Source organism: Hemiscyllium ocellatum, chromosome 22 (genome assembly GCF_020745735.1).
Source record: "Hemiscyllium ocellatum isolate sHemOce1 chromosome 22, sHemOce1.pat.X.cur, whole genome shotgun sequence".
NCBI lineage: Eukaryota > Metazoa > Chordata > Chondrichthyes > Orectolobiformes > Hemiscylliidae > Hemiscyllium > Hemiscyllium ocellatum.
Genome location: NC_083422.1, coordinates 31,413,646 through 31,430,173, shown reverse-complemented (window position 1 = coordinate 31,430,173; position 16,528 = coordinate 31,413,646). Strand labels below are relative to the sequence as shown.

General features: G+C 38.9%; 1 protein-coding gene across 8 annotated transcripts in view; it reads right to left on the bottom strand.

Moving 5' to 3' along the window:
- ctbp2a (C-terminal binding protein 2a) overlaps positions 1–16,528 on the bottom strand; it is a 288,354-nt gene that overhangs the window by 80,611 nt on the left and 191,215 nt on the right. The window contains exon 1 of one of the 8 annotated variants that reach the window (XM_060842013.1): positions 1,750–2,058. The exons of the other annotated variants lie outside the window; for them this stretch is intronic. Coding sequence (XP_060697996.1) covers positions 1,750–1,771 — 22 coding nt within the window. The 5' untranslated portion in view covers positions 1,772–2,058. Of the gene's footprint in view, positions 1–1,749; positions 2,059–16,528 lie in introns of those variants that run through there. 8 annotated transcript variants of the gene reach the window in all.

The following is a 16,528-nucleotide window of genomic DNA, read 5'->3' as shown; positions in this document are numbered from 1 at the left end:
CCCCATTGCTTATTCAATTTTCAGTGTCCCAGGCAGTGTAAGGTTTTATTAACAGTATTATGAGAGGTGGAGGTTAATGCTATTCAGCTGGATCAGGAATGTGAGCGACAGCAGGAAGGTGTTGCCAATGCAGGATGTATGTTTTATGGAGCTGCACAAAAAAACTAAGTTTTGAAATACTTAAATTTTCACAAATCTCTCAACATGCAAGCTTATCTAAATTAGAACTCCCTGGCATAAATACAGGATAAACCAATTTGAAGAACTGGTCCTTGTGGAAAAATCCTACTGTTAGGATTACACCCTCATTTAACATGATTGCCAAATCACAAATTATCAACCTGACATCAGGAATTTTTCTTGCAAATAAGAAAGGGAAACTTTGTCACAGCTTTGATGAAAAAAACTATTTTCTTCAAGTTCTTTTCAATTTAAGACATTACAGTTTTACCTTTGGTACAGGTTGCTGACCTCTACGGATCAGAAAGTCCAGCCAGTGGACTATGCCCTCATAGATGCTAATCAATAATACACATGGCAATAAGGCACTTCGCTTTCTGTTAAACAAATACAATTCTTTCCCTTTCCTTGCAGGAGCAGTCGACAGACCGTGCAAAATGGCACATGTTTATTTGCACTGTTGTAAATAGGATAGGTGCCAGGCACTTTACTGTTATGCAGCCTGATACATTCTTGCTACTAATTTTCATTTCTTAACACAGAAACCTGGTACAGGCCATGCATCTACGTTGAGCTGAGGAATGAGGGACTGGAAAGAGAGAGGCAGGAAGAAAAAAATCTTGTCACTAATAAACATATCAAGTATGTGCTTAGAGATGGGCACAGGTCTCCACAAAAGCAAGCCTCAGCAACTGCTTGTAAATCAGCCGGTCCTTATTATATATTCTGATGTGCTTGCTTTGAGAAGCTCGAGTCAAAAAGGACAATACTCACTCGACAGTGAAGGTCTATAACATTTCAGGCTCCTTTCAGCTTGTGTGTTTTTTTTAAAAAAACACAATCAGCTACAGCCAAGCTACCCTGAAAATGTTGAGAAGTTTGTTGAGAAGATTACATGTTTGGATTTTAGGGATACAATAAATCAGTAATGTGACAATAGGACCCCATTCCGTCCAACTGTACATCTTTACCCACAAATGCAGTTCTTAATTTCAGCTGTTTTACAATATTTGCGGCTCCAGGCTGTATTTGGTTCAGTGGAAAGCTAGGAGTTCCCAGTGTCTACAGTACATGGGACCCACCTCCCCCTCAATTGAAAAAGCTGAACAGCTTGTTGCATGGAGCACACTGTATAAAGTGTCTTTGTTTTCCTGCTGATGCACAAAGACTGCTTGTCCTTGTTCACGTCTCTTGCTCTTTGCCACCCAGTCATATCCTATTCCAATGCCACCCCTGCCAAGTAAATTAGAGATTACTCTTCGCTAAATAGCAGCCTTTGTGTGACTGCAATGTTGCTGGTACAATCTAGCAGAAAAACAAAAGGGAAGCCATTTCTCTAATTCTCATTAATCTCCATTGCATGCAACACAACAGCGCTTAGATGGTTTAAATGTGTTAAACTGTAGCATATGAAGTGCGCACAAGCAGACTAGAGACTCCCATGAAACACACGCACTCACACACTCAAACGGAAGGATTAATCCACTAGTATAAACTAAACGTATACAGTTTGAAAAGATGGTGCACAATTATTAAACAAAGAGAAAAGAAATAAGAAGTTTTCCTTGCCTGGAAAATGTTGCTTCCACATTCTTCACATTAATACATTAGTAAGAAATCACACATGGTACATGGTAGCAGAGGAAAAAAAAACGGAGTAATTAAAAAAAACACAAGCAGACACACAGTGTTCAGGGTCTAGTTCGCAGCCTCCGTCAGTACAACTACAAGAGATGTCTTCGATCAAGCAGTCCCCCTGCCCACAGCTGCAACATCTCGAGACAAATGTCTCTTTGAACACAAATGGAAAGAAAAGGCTTTTGTCCTGAGCTCCGAGGAAAGGTCCAGACTCCTCTAACATGGATAGAGTCACCTTCACACCACTGTAAACTCCTCACAGCACTCGCTCTGGGCTAGCTTTTAACTAATCACAATTTATTCCAACCCCTCGAAAAATCATGTGAGCCAGCCTTTTCTTTTAAAAAAAACACACACATACTTAGAAACCTTACATACTAAATATTATTTTTAAAATTATTATTTTGATTTGCAGTTTGATTTTCCTTTCACAACGCCTTCTAGTCTTCCTGCATTTGTTTATTTTTCTTTTTGTTTTCATTTTACACCCCAATTGATTCCAATTCAGAATCTGAGAGCTTTGATACTTCTGAGCTTTTTATTTCCATTTATCTCAATCCCCTGCCTCCTCCACCACCTCCCCCGCCACCCATTTATTTCTGGCACCTAGACTTTACACGGCCTATCAGCAGGGTAGGAGGGGAAAAACAAGCCCTTCCCTTTATTTCCAATACTAAGGGCAGTGCTGCCCCATGGGCAGATGGCAGGACATAGTCAGCTGTTTTCGACTCCCACAAACCCCCACCAAACTGAGATGCATCATAGATACCAGCAAAGCAGCAACAAATCTAACCAGATGGTGGCAAGTTAAACTTGACAATCAGGCAGACTTCAGCAGCAGAGGAAGTTTGAAATCCTTACTCAATACATTCGTACGGCTTTGATGGGACACCTGAGTAGTAGATACACTTTAATTGCAACAGCACTGTTAAAAATGCGAAACTATCCTAGAAAGTTCGAAAGAAACTAAGGAACGTTCGAAAGGAACCCGAACACAAATTTGGAAAGCCGAGAATGAAACAAATATCTCACTCAGGCCCAACTCCACCATAAGGTCATTAGTTAGGATTCAAGCTCTCCATCTGTTGTCACCAGGTTTGTAACAGTGTCAAATGAAGAATGGTTCAGAAATTTGTCTCAGTGTCTGGAATACAAAATTAATGTTGGCATTTCTTAGCCATTTAAATTATGTTTACCTTAAAGGGTAAAACAGCAGTGGTGGAGCAGCAGCAGCAACATCAAAGCTTACTTACACGGTTCAATTTTGAGAACAGGTTACATAATTTAGAATTATATTCTCTTGTGTTCAGCAATTTGCTAGGTAATCAGATCAAGGTCTCTAAACTTCCAGCCTCAAGATGACTCTGGAGTGGTTTCCCGGCCCCAAGGTGAAGCCCAATGCAGTCTGGAGTGAAGGCCTGATGTGGATTAAAGGCTAGTTGCTGCTCTGGACTGGGTTGGAAGGACTGTTATTCAGAACTTTTTATTTTTCTACTTGGTTTTCTCCCATTAAGAATCAGTACCTAGGTACCTTTGTACCTGAGGTGGCGCTGTAAATGGTAACTTGTAAATTTTTCATTGTACTCATTTGAGTAAGTGACAATAAAGCTAATTCTAATTTTAAATTGAATAAAAACAAACCTGATAGGATAGTTTCAGATAATTTATTTCCTCTGATGTGGAAATCCAGAACAAGACGTCACAACCTTAAAATGAGTTAATCAATTAGCAAAGGACTTGTGAAGTATTTTATCCTCACAAATAGAAATCTAGAACTCGTTAGCTCAAATGGCAATGGGAGTGGAATCAATTAGAATTTACAAGACTGAGATCAATAGATTTTATTTTGGTCAACGTACTGACATATATGCACCAAAATTAAGTTTGAGTACAAAACAGTGATAATCAACTGGAACAACAGAACGGATTCAAAGAGCTGAATGATCTACTCCAATTCTTATGGTTTTACATATCTACACATATTATTTGCAAATCTTGGTGTGAATTTGGTTGCCAGCAGCTACCAAGCTAATATTCTGAACTAGCAGAACAACATTAACAGAGCAGAAATATTATGTGAGCAATGACTGGAGAGAGGGAGAGAGTCAGAGAGAGAGAGAAAAAAGATGAGCAGCAATACAGACTAGACCCACAAAGCCTGCATTAATCCAACAAATTTCCAATTTCCTATACCCTTTGGTTTCAAAGGATTTGCATTTCTTTCTCCAGACGGAAGGTAACACAAGGGTTGCTATAATAAAGTGACAAGAACACTGTTGACTTCTGTAATTCCCTCTAGCTATGTTCCTTGCTGATGGGATTTTCTTGGTGATGTTTGAAGTGACTGTGACGAGTGCTTTCTCCTGGCTTTTATGTGTATCTGTGCACACAGAGAGAAGTCATTCGCTGGGGATTTATTCTTATATAAGACGTCGTACTAGACCAAACACGACACTGCCTTTTCAAAAGGGAACTAAACCCCAGTGGCAATGTCATTTCTTTCAACATGTTACCCGTTGTTATAAAGGATAGGCTTCACACAGAAATCATGAAAGCACATTGACATTGCTTACAGAGAATTCTCAGCTGGGGAAAACAAACTATCACTGTAACTAAGTTAACTGAAGTAAGTGAGCACTGGAATAGAGCCAGAAGAACCAGCTGAAAGATATTCACAGAACTTAAACCAAGAGAAATCTAATAAAGTAAATTACTGTATTATTAATGTTTGCCAGCCACTGTTCAAAGAATGCAATATATGGTTCAAAATTTCCCACATCATTCCTTATTTGAGTAACTTGCGGCTTGAAATGAGAACGGATTGTGAGCAGGCATGGGGATCAGGATATGTAAATACCTCATATTCAGATAAGGTATTGCAGGCTGCAATACAGACTTTGTTTTGTTTCTTCATCTCAACCCAGCCCAGCATGAAGTGTGTCATTGACTGGCTGGCACTTTGCTGGGTGATTCACATGATGCACAGGTATCCTGCCATTCTTAACATGCAGGCTGCAATAGGTGGTACCTAAAAGACTATGAGGAAGGAAGATCACTATCAATGGAGAAACAAGCCACAGCTAATATTTCCAGACTCTCCCTGGTGAAAAGGAAACGACAGACATGCTTCTGCAAGGAGCTAGGAAGATCTTAAGGCATACATGTAAACATACACATAAGTAATTGGAGTAGGTGGCCAGGAAAGTCAACTCCAGGAATCTAGTCCCCATAACCGTGCCACACGATCATAAAAGGTTCAATTACCTCAATTGGCGAAGATCAGTGAATACTTCTTCTCGTGAAATCTAGCCTGTGCAACACCAATTGCTCATAAAACTCAATGCAGATACCCCCATTGCTCACTCATCCGAAATATCTAACAATCAAAATTTATGTCTAACATTCAGATATGTCACCTCACCCTCACATTCATGTCTTTGGAATTACTCATCTCACCCTGGAAATGCCTTTTCCTACTCTGAGGCAAGATGAGCTGACTAATTTTGTTGACTAAACAAGGGCTGCACGGTGGCTCAGTGCTTGGCACAGTGCCAAAGACCTGCGCTCGATTCCACCTTCAAGCAACTGCCTGTGCTGAGTTTGCAAATTCTCCCGCCTAGGCTTTCTCCCAAGTCCAAAGATGTGCAGGTGGATTGGCCAGGCTAAATTGTCCATAATGTTCAGGGATATGCAAGCTAGGTAGATTGGCCAAGGAAAATGCGGGGTTGCAGGGTGCTTGTGTGATGCTTTTCAGATGGTCAGTGTAGCCTCAAATGGCCTGCTTCCACACTGTAGGGGATTCTATGATTCTATTACTTCAAATGCTTCCTTGTATGCTGGAGCACTGCTGCTCACCATCCGAAAAGATATTCAAAGTCAAGAACTCTCCACATGTAACACCTGAGCGTTTGAGAACACAGAATCTAGATAACAATATATTAACTCAGGAAAGGAATTTCCAAGCACTGGATTTCACAATATTGTATAATTTTCCTTCAGGTCTTATAGGGTTAATACAATCTTGTAATATCTAACAGCTCCTCACTAGGCAGGGATGAACTGCACATTTTTGAACTTGACTTAGTGAAATGTGGCACATATAAACCCTGGAGCAATGAGATTCAACCTCAGCAAAGAACAACTGCACATATATTCTGAGGATGCCTGTTGTTCCATGTGACAGAAAACTCAAATCCACAAGTGTGAGAGCAGCATCTGGTTACTGAGCTCAGGTAACAAGCAGTCTTGCAAACAGAGACAGTCATCTACCCCACTTAAATAATTAAATTAATAACACACAGTGAGAAACAAACTGTTTACAAGATTCTCTTCCTTAGAACATTGACCAACTATTTTAAAAAACCTGACTACTCAAATACCCCTAGCCTTTCACATGCAATTACACCGAATGTGTAATGCAGTGTTGGCTTGGCAATAATTTAGCTGTGTCTGTTCCTGACTTTGTATTACTGAAAACAGAAGAATATGGATTTATTTATACACTTACTGTTAGTTACATTGTTACTGCAGTCAGATTTCCCTTACCTGTCCCAAGTGATAATGAACAAATAGAAAAGTGCAGTGAACTCTTACATTAGGTGGACAATAATCTAATTACTTCACACAACCTCTAGTATTAGGGGCTGGAATTTAAAAACCTGTAATGCAGAAGAGTTTCTCAATATCAAGGAACATGGGTAAATCATGTCTTTAAACGTTGGGTAACACATTTCTAATTACAAACACATGGATTAACAGCATCAATGGTATCATTAATTTAAGAAATGTTTGCGTTTTTGTTGAATTATCACACTGTCAGTATATACTACACAGTGATATTCCTAGATATGCATACATTTTGTTCCCATTATTCCAAGGGACTTTACAGCTCATTATCTTAATTATACCAGCAAATTCTGACATTAACCAATGTTATTCAATATTCTCAACTCACAGATTGCACAAGACTTAAAGAAATTTTTGATGCAAACTTCATAAATCCCAACTAATAGACTAATTCTCACTTCATAAAGCCAAGTTGTATTTCGATTCTTATATTTCTCAAGAAGCTACATGGTGAAAACACTTTTTTAAAAAACGTTATACAGAGAAAATTTTCTTAATTATAAATTATCAGTATATTTAAATAATTTTGACAGAACAGGCCTTCCTTTCACTATTACCACATGCCTTCCTTTCACTATTAAGAGAATTGACTCTGTACAGTGGTATGTTTTCCATTAGTTAGATTATACCGATAAACCGTGACAGATTTTAAAACCACATTTAGCATCAGTCTTGGAGAAATGATATAGAATGACAATATTTCCGAACATGGCATGGAGTTATCAGCAGTGCATAGTGCATTAAAAAAGCACAAATAGCAGCCTGTCACCTTATGTTGGCCCATGAGGGTGATAAAATATGCTCTTATAAGAAATTAAATGCACAAATTATTACCATACTATCAGTCGTTAGATAATGTAAAGACTAAACTGTGCTCAGCAGGTGGAGTCCACATGTGCAACCTCAGTAGGTGATGCTTGGAAGGGTATTAGTTGTGCATTCATAGCCAGCTGGCCTAGTCAAGGTATGAAAAATACCAGCATGATTTTGGCCTCTTTCTGTGCAAAGATTGTCACGCTAGTGAAGATTTGGCTGGTACCAATTTACTAACAAGGAGTCAAATCAGTTTAATTGCACTATAATATGTACTACAAACTTACAAAGTTTAAACCTTTTTATAAGTCAATGCTATTCAAATTAATAAGAAGCCTATTCAATACACTGTATGACTTAAGAAAAAGCCATTAGTTTATTTAACAACGCATGTATCAGTGCAGTGCTGGACCATTGTTCCAGATCACTGGCAATCTTGTGCAAGAATTGAAAGATGTGTAGCCTTCTAACTATGACACTGAGTTAAAGCCAATAAACTGACAGGCTGTCATTTTGCAGCATAATTTCTAGATAACACTTACCTCAAGTACCTGGAAAGGCAAATCACTGCATTTTCTTGAATCCATCACTCTGATTCACCGTTATTATTGGTTGGATATTTTAGTTAAGATTTTTTGAAAGAAACCAGTAGACATACCATTTAGATTTTAGTTGGCTCACATATACAGAATCTGACTGTCTTGTCAACAGCCAGGTTTGTTGTAAATGAAGTGACAAGTGGATGGATAAACCTGAAGTGAAAACTCTCATGTTGAGGAGAGAAAATATGTCTCCCTTTCAGCCAGCCATTTTAATATCTTCACACAATTGTGTTGCAGAAATGCACAATCTGCTTCTGTAACATTGAATTTTGGCTCAACTACATTCCAGGTATGGCATAACGATAAATGATCAAATTTCTAACTCTTCTGCAGAAAGAAAAATGTGGAACTGAAACCTGGTCATCTTTAAATTCCTGCCACTCAGCAGACAGAGGTTTATGGAATGTTTAAGTTGCAATATCCATACTTTGAAAAAAATGCCTGAATGAACATTTGTATTTGTCAGGCAAGTAAATTCTGATTTTTAACCTTGCCTCCTAGGAAAGTAAATTTTGGAAGCAATGCAGAAAGAAACAAGGTTTTAGTAAATTACTGATGTCCGCCCTTTCGAACAGTATAACAAAGTGGGGCTGGAGTACTGTGCCATGCTGGAAGACCAGAAGGGAAGGGGAAACATAGTTTATTAAAGAATTCTGGTTACTCTTCAATCCACTCAAAAGGGATTGATCTGGAATCTCAACACAAAGAGTGTTAACTCTGCCAATTTAAATTACACAAGCGCTGGCTTTCCTGCTGTTACCCAACAAGCAAGTTCTGCACAGTGGGCGCTCCAATTGGACCGATTGATCTGACGCTGGCTTACAGCTTCACTCACACCTCTATTGTCAGATCTGACTGGTTGCTGTCCTAGCAGCACAAGTTTCAGTCTCTGCAGTTACATAGACCCTGACTAAGAGTTATTCTTGCTTTGGTAACTGAAGGACTGCTCTCAAACTGTATCACACATATCCTCTAAAAATTCTACTGCAATGTCCATTGAATAAAAGCATTAAATTTTCCACCCATTCATAATTAACTGGCACAGACATAAACCCAGTTATGGGGAGTGAAGGAGCAGGGGAATTTGGTCCAATGTCAACCAAGATCAGAAAGTTTAAATTGACCTTTTAGGTAAAGTGCTTGCAGGCAGTTAGTTGAGTGAATTCAGCATTACTGCAAGTGACTGCAGTTTGTGCATTGATAGAAGTGTTTTTACACAGTATGTCATGGTAAAACAAGAACGACACAGTGGCCTGGTACCGAAAACCAGCCTAAATCTGTCCACAAGGATCCTTTTTGGACAAGTACATCAGGAGATATGTTGTTCATTTTCCCTTCACTGATGCTACTGCAGTTAAAATGCTCTGGAACCAAATGTTCCTGGAAGGTCTCTTGCTTTTGCATAAAGTATGGTGGTGACACAATTATGATATTGTACCAGCAACCTAGAAGTTATGTGCATCTATTATATTTCATACAAACTTAACCAATCCAGTAATCTCTTCCAGAAAAGGACACGTGCCATTACTATACAGACTGGCTCACACATGACTGCAGCATCATATGGTGTGGGTGACTGCTAATGCCCTCAGCAAAACTTAAATAATGCTACAAGATAGTTAAGTTAGAAAAAAAAGGAACCAATTGGATTGGTTTGTACCACCTTGCACCTTCCTGTTAATTGAACTTATTTAAAACTTCACTGCCTGTATCCTAACTTGCACCAAGTTTCGTTCACTGATCTGCACTGCTCATCTGTCTTCCTTATGTGGCTCAGTTTCAAATTTTGCTTGAAATGTAATTAGATGTTTTAATATGTTAGATATGCTATTTAAATGCAAGGAATACTGTGGGATAAAATCCTATAATGGCTTTTTTTTTGTCAAAAAAAAGGTGTCATTGCATAAAGGCCATTTCAGGATCAGGTATGAAAATGTGAAAATGTAACAGCATGGCCTCAGCATCTTCGCTGGATGTAATGAGTAGCTAAGTGTCCTGAGATACAACCAGATACAGAAATGCCAAGTTTCAGCAGCCTGTACTGGAAACATGGGGAAAGTGCAGAGTCCAGCTATTCAAACATTTACCAGCTGCACATTTACTTGTCTAAATATTAACCACTGATCCCATCTGTGGACAATGTAACTGTGCATAAGAGAACATCCCACATGTTAAAGAATAATAAAAAGTTATGAAAAGTCAACATTGGTCTAGTTGTCCAAGTTTGACTGTCTTCAATAAAACATTTGTCCCAGAGGTCTTTTTGTAATACTGATAGCGAGCTCTCAGTCAAGGAACAAAGTTAACAAATGGATTAAGCAAAGGTTAACCTTCTGAGGTTATGGCTGTGGTACATTATCAGAATTAAGGAGATCAATTGGAAATGGACAAACGTAAACCAACAGATGGTGTCAAATGGAGTGACAGCTTGTTCTCTAGTCCACTGGTCTAACATAAGCACGTAACCAGTTCCAATGGTCAAATGATAATATGAGTCTAACCTTAATGAAGAGCTAGCAAAGTTCATCTCACTTAATACTGTCAATTCATTTTCCTTGAAAAGAGTTCAAAAGGTAGGTGGGTATAAGATTTAATCTATTGGATCCTGATCAAGTTTTATATGAACGGTGTAAATACTAAGAGTATTTAAAGACAGAAGCTGCCTCCATGGCAAAAGATGGAAAATTGCTCCACAAAGCCTAGACCTAGGGCTGGTGTTACTCACTGTTTGCATATCAGAGGAACAATTTTAAAATTTGTGAATGACATCAAACTTGCAGGGGAAGTGTTAGGGGATTGTGAATAATTCAAAGTAAAAATGTGACAAAATACAGCTAAACAACAAATTTGTAAAATGATATGCAACTGAAATAATTTTCAGTATAAATGAGTGAGAGATTGCATTTCATAGTAAGAATAAGGAGACCAAATATTTTTTGAATAGCAGTGCAATAACTCCACAGGGGCTGATATCCCATCACCAAGTAACTCTTTCTTTACACATGGAGGGTACTTGGCACTGGCCCAGCTCCCTCAGAGCCAGTTCTCAGAGTGGGCAAAATGTCTGTCCTATTTATATCTGTCAGCTAGGACTCCCTGACTGGAGCAGATTAACCGCCCCAAACAAGGATTTATATTCCCAGAAGTCCATCTGGCTGACCTCATTACAAGCTGGAGTCGAAACACGGTAGACAAGCAAAGGCAAATGACTAAAGGTTGTAACGGTTTAGTAAGGCAAACATGAACCAAGCACTGGGATTCATTTCCAGTGTCATGAATTGAGATGTTAAATTTGTAGAACCTTGGTTAAAGCTCAACTGTTATGGACTCCACATCTTAAAAGGACGTAAGAGCAAGAGTGAAGATGTATAAAAAAAAAGGTTTCATAAGGAAGAACTGCCAGAACTATGAAAATATAATTATTAGGAAAAGTGAACTGGACTGGATCTTTACTTCACAAAATTAAGGCTAAGGGTGGTTGGAACAAATAAGGTCTTAGCGTTTTGAAATTTCATTCATGTCATGTGGATATCACGGACTGGCCCATGAGGTGGTGATGGTGAGCCTTCACCCTGTAGTCCATATAGATAGACCCACAACACTGTTCAGAATAGAGTGTCAGGATATTGACCCAGTAACAATGAAGGAATGGCACTGGGTGGTGAGTGGCTTGAAATGGAACATGCAGGTGGGGGTGTTCCCATGTATCTGCTGCCTTTTGTATCTATTGCCTTTCTAGATAGAAGTGGTCATGGGTGTGAAGGTGATGCCCAAAGAGCCTTGGTGAATTTCTGCCGCGCAGCTTGTTATTGGTGCAGCACACTGACGCTACTGACTAGCAGTGGCAGTGGAAGTGAAAGTTTGTGGATGTAATAATCAAGTGGGCTGCTTTGTCCTAGAGGGTGTCAAACTATTGAGAATTGTTGGAGCTGCACTCATCCAGTCAAGGGGGATATATTCCAATATTCTCCTGAATTGTGCCTTGGAGACAGGGGATAGGCTTTGGATAGTCCGAAGGTGAATTACTCGCTGCAGGATTCCTAGTGTCTGACTTGTAGTTGTACCCATAGGTAGTCTAATTCTGTTTGTGGTCAATGGCAACCCTAGGATGTTGATAGTGTGGGATTCAGCAATGGTAATCCCAATGAAAGTTAAGAGATTATGGTTAGATTCTCTCTTATTACAATCATAAGGTAAACATATGGAAGATGGTCCCATTTGTGTGGAATTTCAAAACTAGGAGCCATTAACACAGGGTAAGCTACAAATAAATCAAATAGGGAATGCTGAACATACTTCCTTACCTAAAGGATTTTGTAAATGTGGAATTTTCTGCCACAGGAAACACTCAAAGTAAATTGCCTAGATACATTTAGGGGGAAGATAGATAACATTATGAACAAGGAAGGAACAGAAGTTGGCGCTAGTAGGTTCAGGTAGACAGGTGAGGGGAGGATTGAGGGGGAGCACATGATGTGCGTTTTGAATTTATGGACTTGGGTTAGATGGGGATGAAAGTCTTAGAAATCTATTTCCTGACTCTAAACCTGCCTCTGAGGCACCCAAATCCACCTTTAACTCAGAGACAATGTCAAAAAGGTGACCAAACCAATCTAAAAAGTCAGGTTATAATAACAAAGTTACGAATTTTAATGTCATCCAGCTTTTGCAAGTTAATTACTGTTGATTGGTTTTCCCAGGTGTCAAGGAACCAGTAACTTCCTCAAAGTAATGCCTTGGTGGACTTGGGAGAGGAGTACCTTCAGAATTGATTCCAGGCCTGGGAGCTCCATGACTGAGGAGCCACTGTCCTGTGACTGGGGTTACTCAGACCTTTGACTTGCCCCATCCATGTAGTCAGCCAAACCAAATCCATCTCCTGACCCACAAGGCCTCTAAACACCACCCAACTACCCCCACCTTCCAGCAATCATGGAGTCTCCACTCCCTCAGTCCTTAGACCGTGCTTGATCAATCTTCTTTCTCTACACAACGGGAGGCCTAGAATGTCATTCATGGTGGGCATTTGGGCAGGGAATCAATCCTTGATGTCAGAAACATGTTATGGAGTTAAAAGTCAACATCATGTAGAGAACCTGACCCTCTCAGCTCACCAAAATCTCTGCCCTACAGTCAATACCAACAGTTCTTCAAGGAAATAAATCACTCCCCATTTCAATTTGAGCTAATTTCAGTTTAAAAATTCTTAGTTCCCTTTAAATGTTGACTTAAATTTTCTTTCTTACAGAAACAATTTCTGTCAATGAAGATTGCCAAGTCATTGACCTCAGGCCTTTGCCAGTGCAACTTTAGCAATAGACCCTGGCAGCTTTCCTGCTCAGGTACTTGGGAGTTTCTATCTGATATTACAGTCTAGATCAGGGCAAGAATGAGTCAGAATCCTGTCTCAATCTGAAATACTATTTTAACATGCTAACATGGTACAGCAGGCCAGCCTCAGAAAATTGTTTCAAGGGACATTTCAACCGAATTACTTTCCTAATGATGTCTTTCTATTAAAAGGTAGGAAAATCTTGTCCAATAATTACCATTGAATATCTATTTTTAGTTCAATTTGGGTCTATGAAGTATTCCAATTTTAATCGCTCCAATTTTGGAGGACTTGCCTTCAGCTGCTGAGATCCTTTGCTCTGTAATGGCTTCCCTAAACCTCTCTCTGCCTGTCCATCCTCTTCCAAATGCTCCACAAAGCATACATTTTTGGTCACCTGCCATACATAATTTCATTTTCTGTGGCTCAGCACCAAAATCCTTGGAAGCTTTATTATATGAGAAGTGTTATATAAACGAAGTTGTTTTTGTAGAAGACTCTGGAGACTCCCTCTCATTCCATCTGGCTCTGTTTTATTCCTTCTCTGAGACTACCAATCCTTTCCTCGTCAGATCACAACACTAACTACTAACCTGTATCAAAGCCAAAAGCTGCCTGGGTCAAATATTCCAAAACTATCAGCTGTCTTTTTACGCGGCATCTAATCAATCAGTCAGTGACTATGGAACATGACAGTTCTATGCTCTTTTTGAACTGTTTTTGACCTTGACATGTTGTCACAAAAAATTCAATTCCCTCTTTCACTATTAACTCTAATCTTCCTTGCTTGTTGTGCATGTGCCAGATGAAGCATTGCTATTTGCTAGACAATTTAAACAAATCCTTATCCTCATCTTGAGGTACAGATCTTACCTCCAAAGCCAGGATTACTCCATGCCAGTTGCAATATGCAGCCTCTCATCAAAAACAAGGTCACATTCATGCCAATGCTAGTGAGTTAAGAAATTGCTAAGTTCAGTTTATTCTGAAGCATCGCATTAACTTTAAATGCTGATGAACATTCTTTTAATTTATAAATAATGTTAACATTCTTCATTATTTAGGGCGAACCTCTGCATTAAATTTTAAATAGCATCTCACCACAAGTTGAAAGTTTGAACTGGGCATGCACTACTCACTAAAAGCTGACCAATATCAGACTGCCATTGAGGAATTTCAGCATCAAAACTGCTTCACTGGCACAGATTGCCAGTAGAAATACTCCAGGATTGTCATACCAATAATATCATTTGCCATTCTTTATTAAAACAAAACGGAACAGTTTAACACTAGTGCACTGAATCCATCTATATCAAACCTAACTGATAGAGTATATAGAGAAACAATTTTTCAGAGATTTGTAAAAGTACTTGAACTGACATGAAATACTTTTAAAATGGATCACATATCATTTCTTTATTTTTGATGGCCTTACACTAGGGAGGTGAATGGTTGCTGTGGCAGAGGTGATAGATAGAGGCAGGGAGGGGGCTTGTAATCATGGCACTTTATGTTATACCTAATTTAGACCATAAAGTACAGACACAATAAATGGTCTTGCATATCTTGAATTCCCCTTGACCCAAAGGTTAGTCTTTAAAATACCACTTCTGTCCAATATATTTCCATCAACAACCAGATCCCAACAACAATTTCAAATGATAGGCCTTCAGTTTCTCACTGCAGATCAAACAGGTCTCACTTTCCTGACTTTGCTCAAAGTGTGGTGATCCTCAGGTTAAACTCACCATCAGTCCTCTCTCTCTCTCTTTTTCTTTCTCATAAAAAGAGAGAGAGAGAGAGAGCCGGCCTATGGTCCTCTGAGACTATGACAACTTTACTCACTTTACTTTTAATTGAGGAGCCAGTCCTTCTTTTGGAGGGTGTTTAAGGTCTGGCAAGGCAAACACCATCCGATTTAAGTTCAGCACATCCTGTTAATAAGTCAGAGAACAGCACTAATGGCTGCCAAGAAAAACATAACGAAACGGGCCATCAAGTTAAGGCAGAGTATAAAATTTCAGCTTAAAAAACAACAGTGGTAAACTCAGCAATGAGAAGTGAGTGTGGGTAAAAGATCAGCTGGTGGCAACATCTGGCGTTTTCCAGTGTTAACTGTATCATTTACCCAATGATGGAGAAACATTAGAAATCTCAGGATAATAGTGACAACTACACAAAGACATCGGAAACTATCGTTCTTAAAATCTCAAGTTTGATCTTTTATGAGCTTAAAAGAGCATCTGTAAGCATAATCAAATCTCTATGAAAATTGTGGCAACTATTGTATCAATTTAAAAACAAATTGTGAGATTTTCTATTTTCTTATTCTATATCTGCACAGCAACAGATTGAGTAGAAGAAACAAGTTAAACAAAGAGAAAAAAATTATGCAAGGATCAAAAAATAAAAAATGAGACTGAAAGAAGCAGTTAAATAAATAGAAAGAAAAACACTGGGAGAAGAGAAACATCAGCAAAAGTAAATCCTTGAAGCCATGCAAAGAAAATATTTGGACACAAACATCTTCACATGTTTATAACAAGGCAAGAAATAGCAACAAGAGTAGCCCATCAAGCCTGCTCCACCATACAATGCAATGGTGGCTGATCTTGGGCTTCAACCACTAATCCACCTTCACCCATAACTCTGAACTTCAGGAGACAAAAAGATTGTTAATCTACCTTTAGATATAATCACTAATAGAACATCCACAAATCCTTTAATGTACAGAATTCCAAAGTTTCACAACTCTTTCAGTGAAAAAATGTTTCCTCATCCCACTGTTAAACAATAGGAGACTGTGCTGATTTCTTATGTTCTAGTTTCCCCACTGGAGGAAACAACTGTCAAGCCCCTTCAGGATCATATACATTTAAATGATCACTTCTCATTCATCCAAACTCCAGAGAATACAGATCTAATTTATTCAGTCCCTTTTTTCCACAGGGAAAACCTTTCATTCCAGTAACCAATTCAGACTATTTTCTTTGCAAGCATATCTTTCCAATGAGACAGTATTGCAAATGCGTTCTTGCCAAAACCCTACAATTTTATCAAGACTTCCTTACTCTTATAGTCCAATCCCCTTGCAATGAAGTGTACCATTTGCTTTCTTAATTACGTGTTACACCCGCATACTAACATTGTATTCTTGTACAATTAGTTCAGATGTTATAATCAATAAAACTAGGAAGTCCTTCAGGAGTATAGAGATTGTGGGGAGTGCTTTAAAAAGCAATTAGGAGGGCAAGGAGGAGCCATGAAATATCTTTGGCAGATGGGATTAATGGACACTCCAAACATTTTATAAATATAAGAGAGCAGGAGGATTACC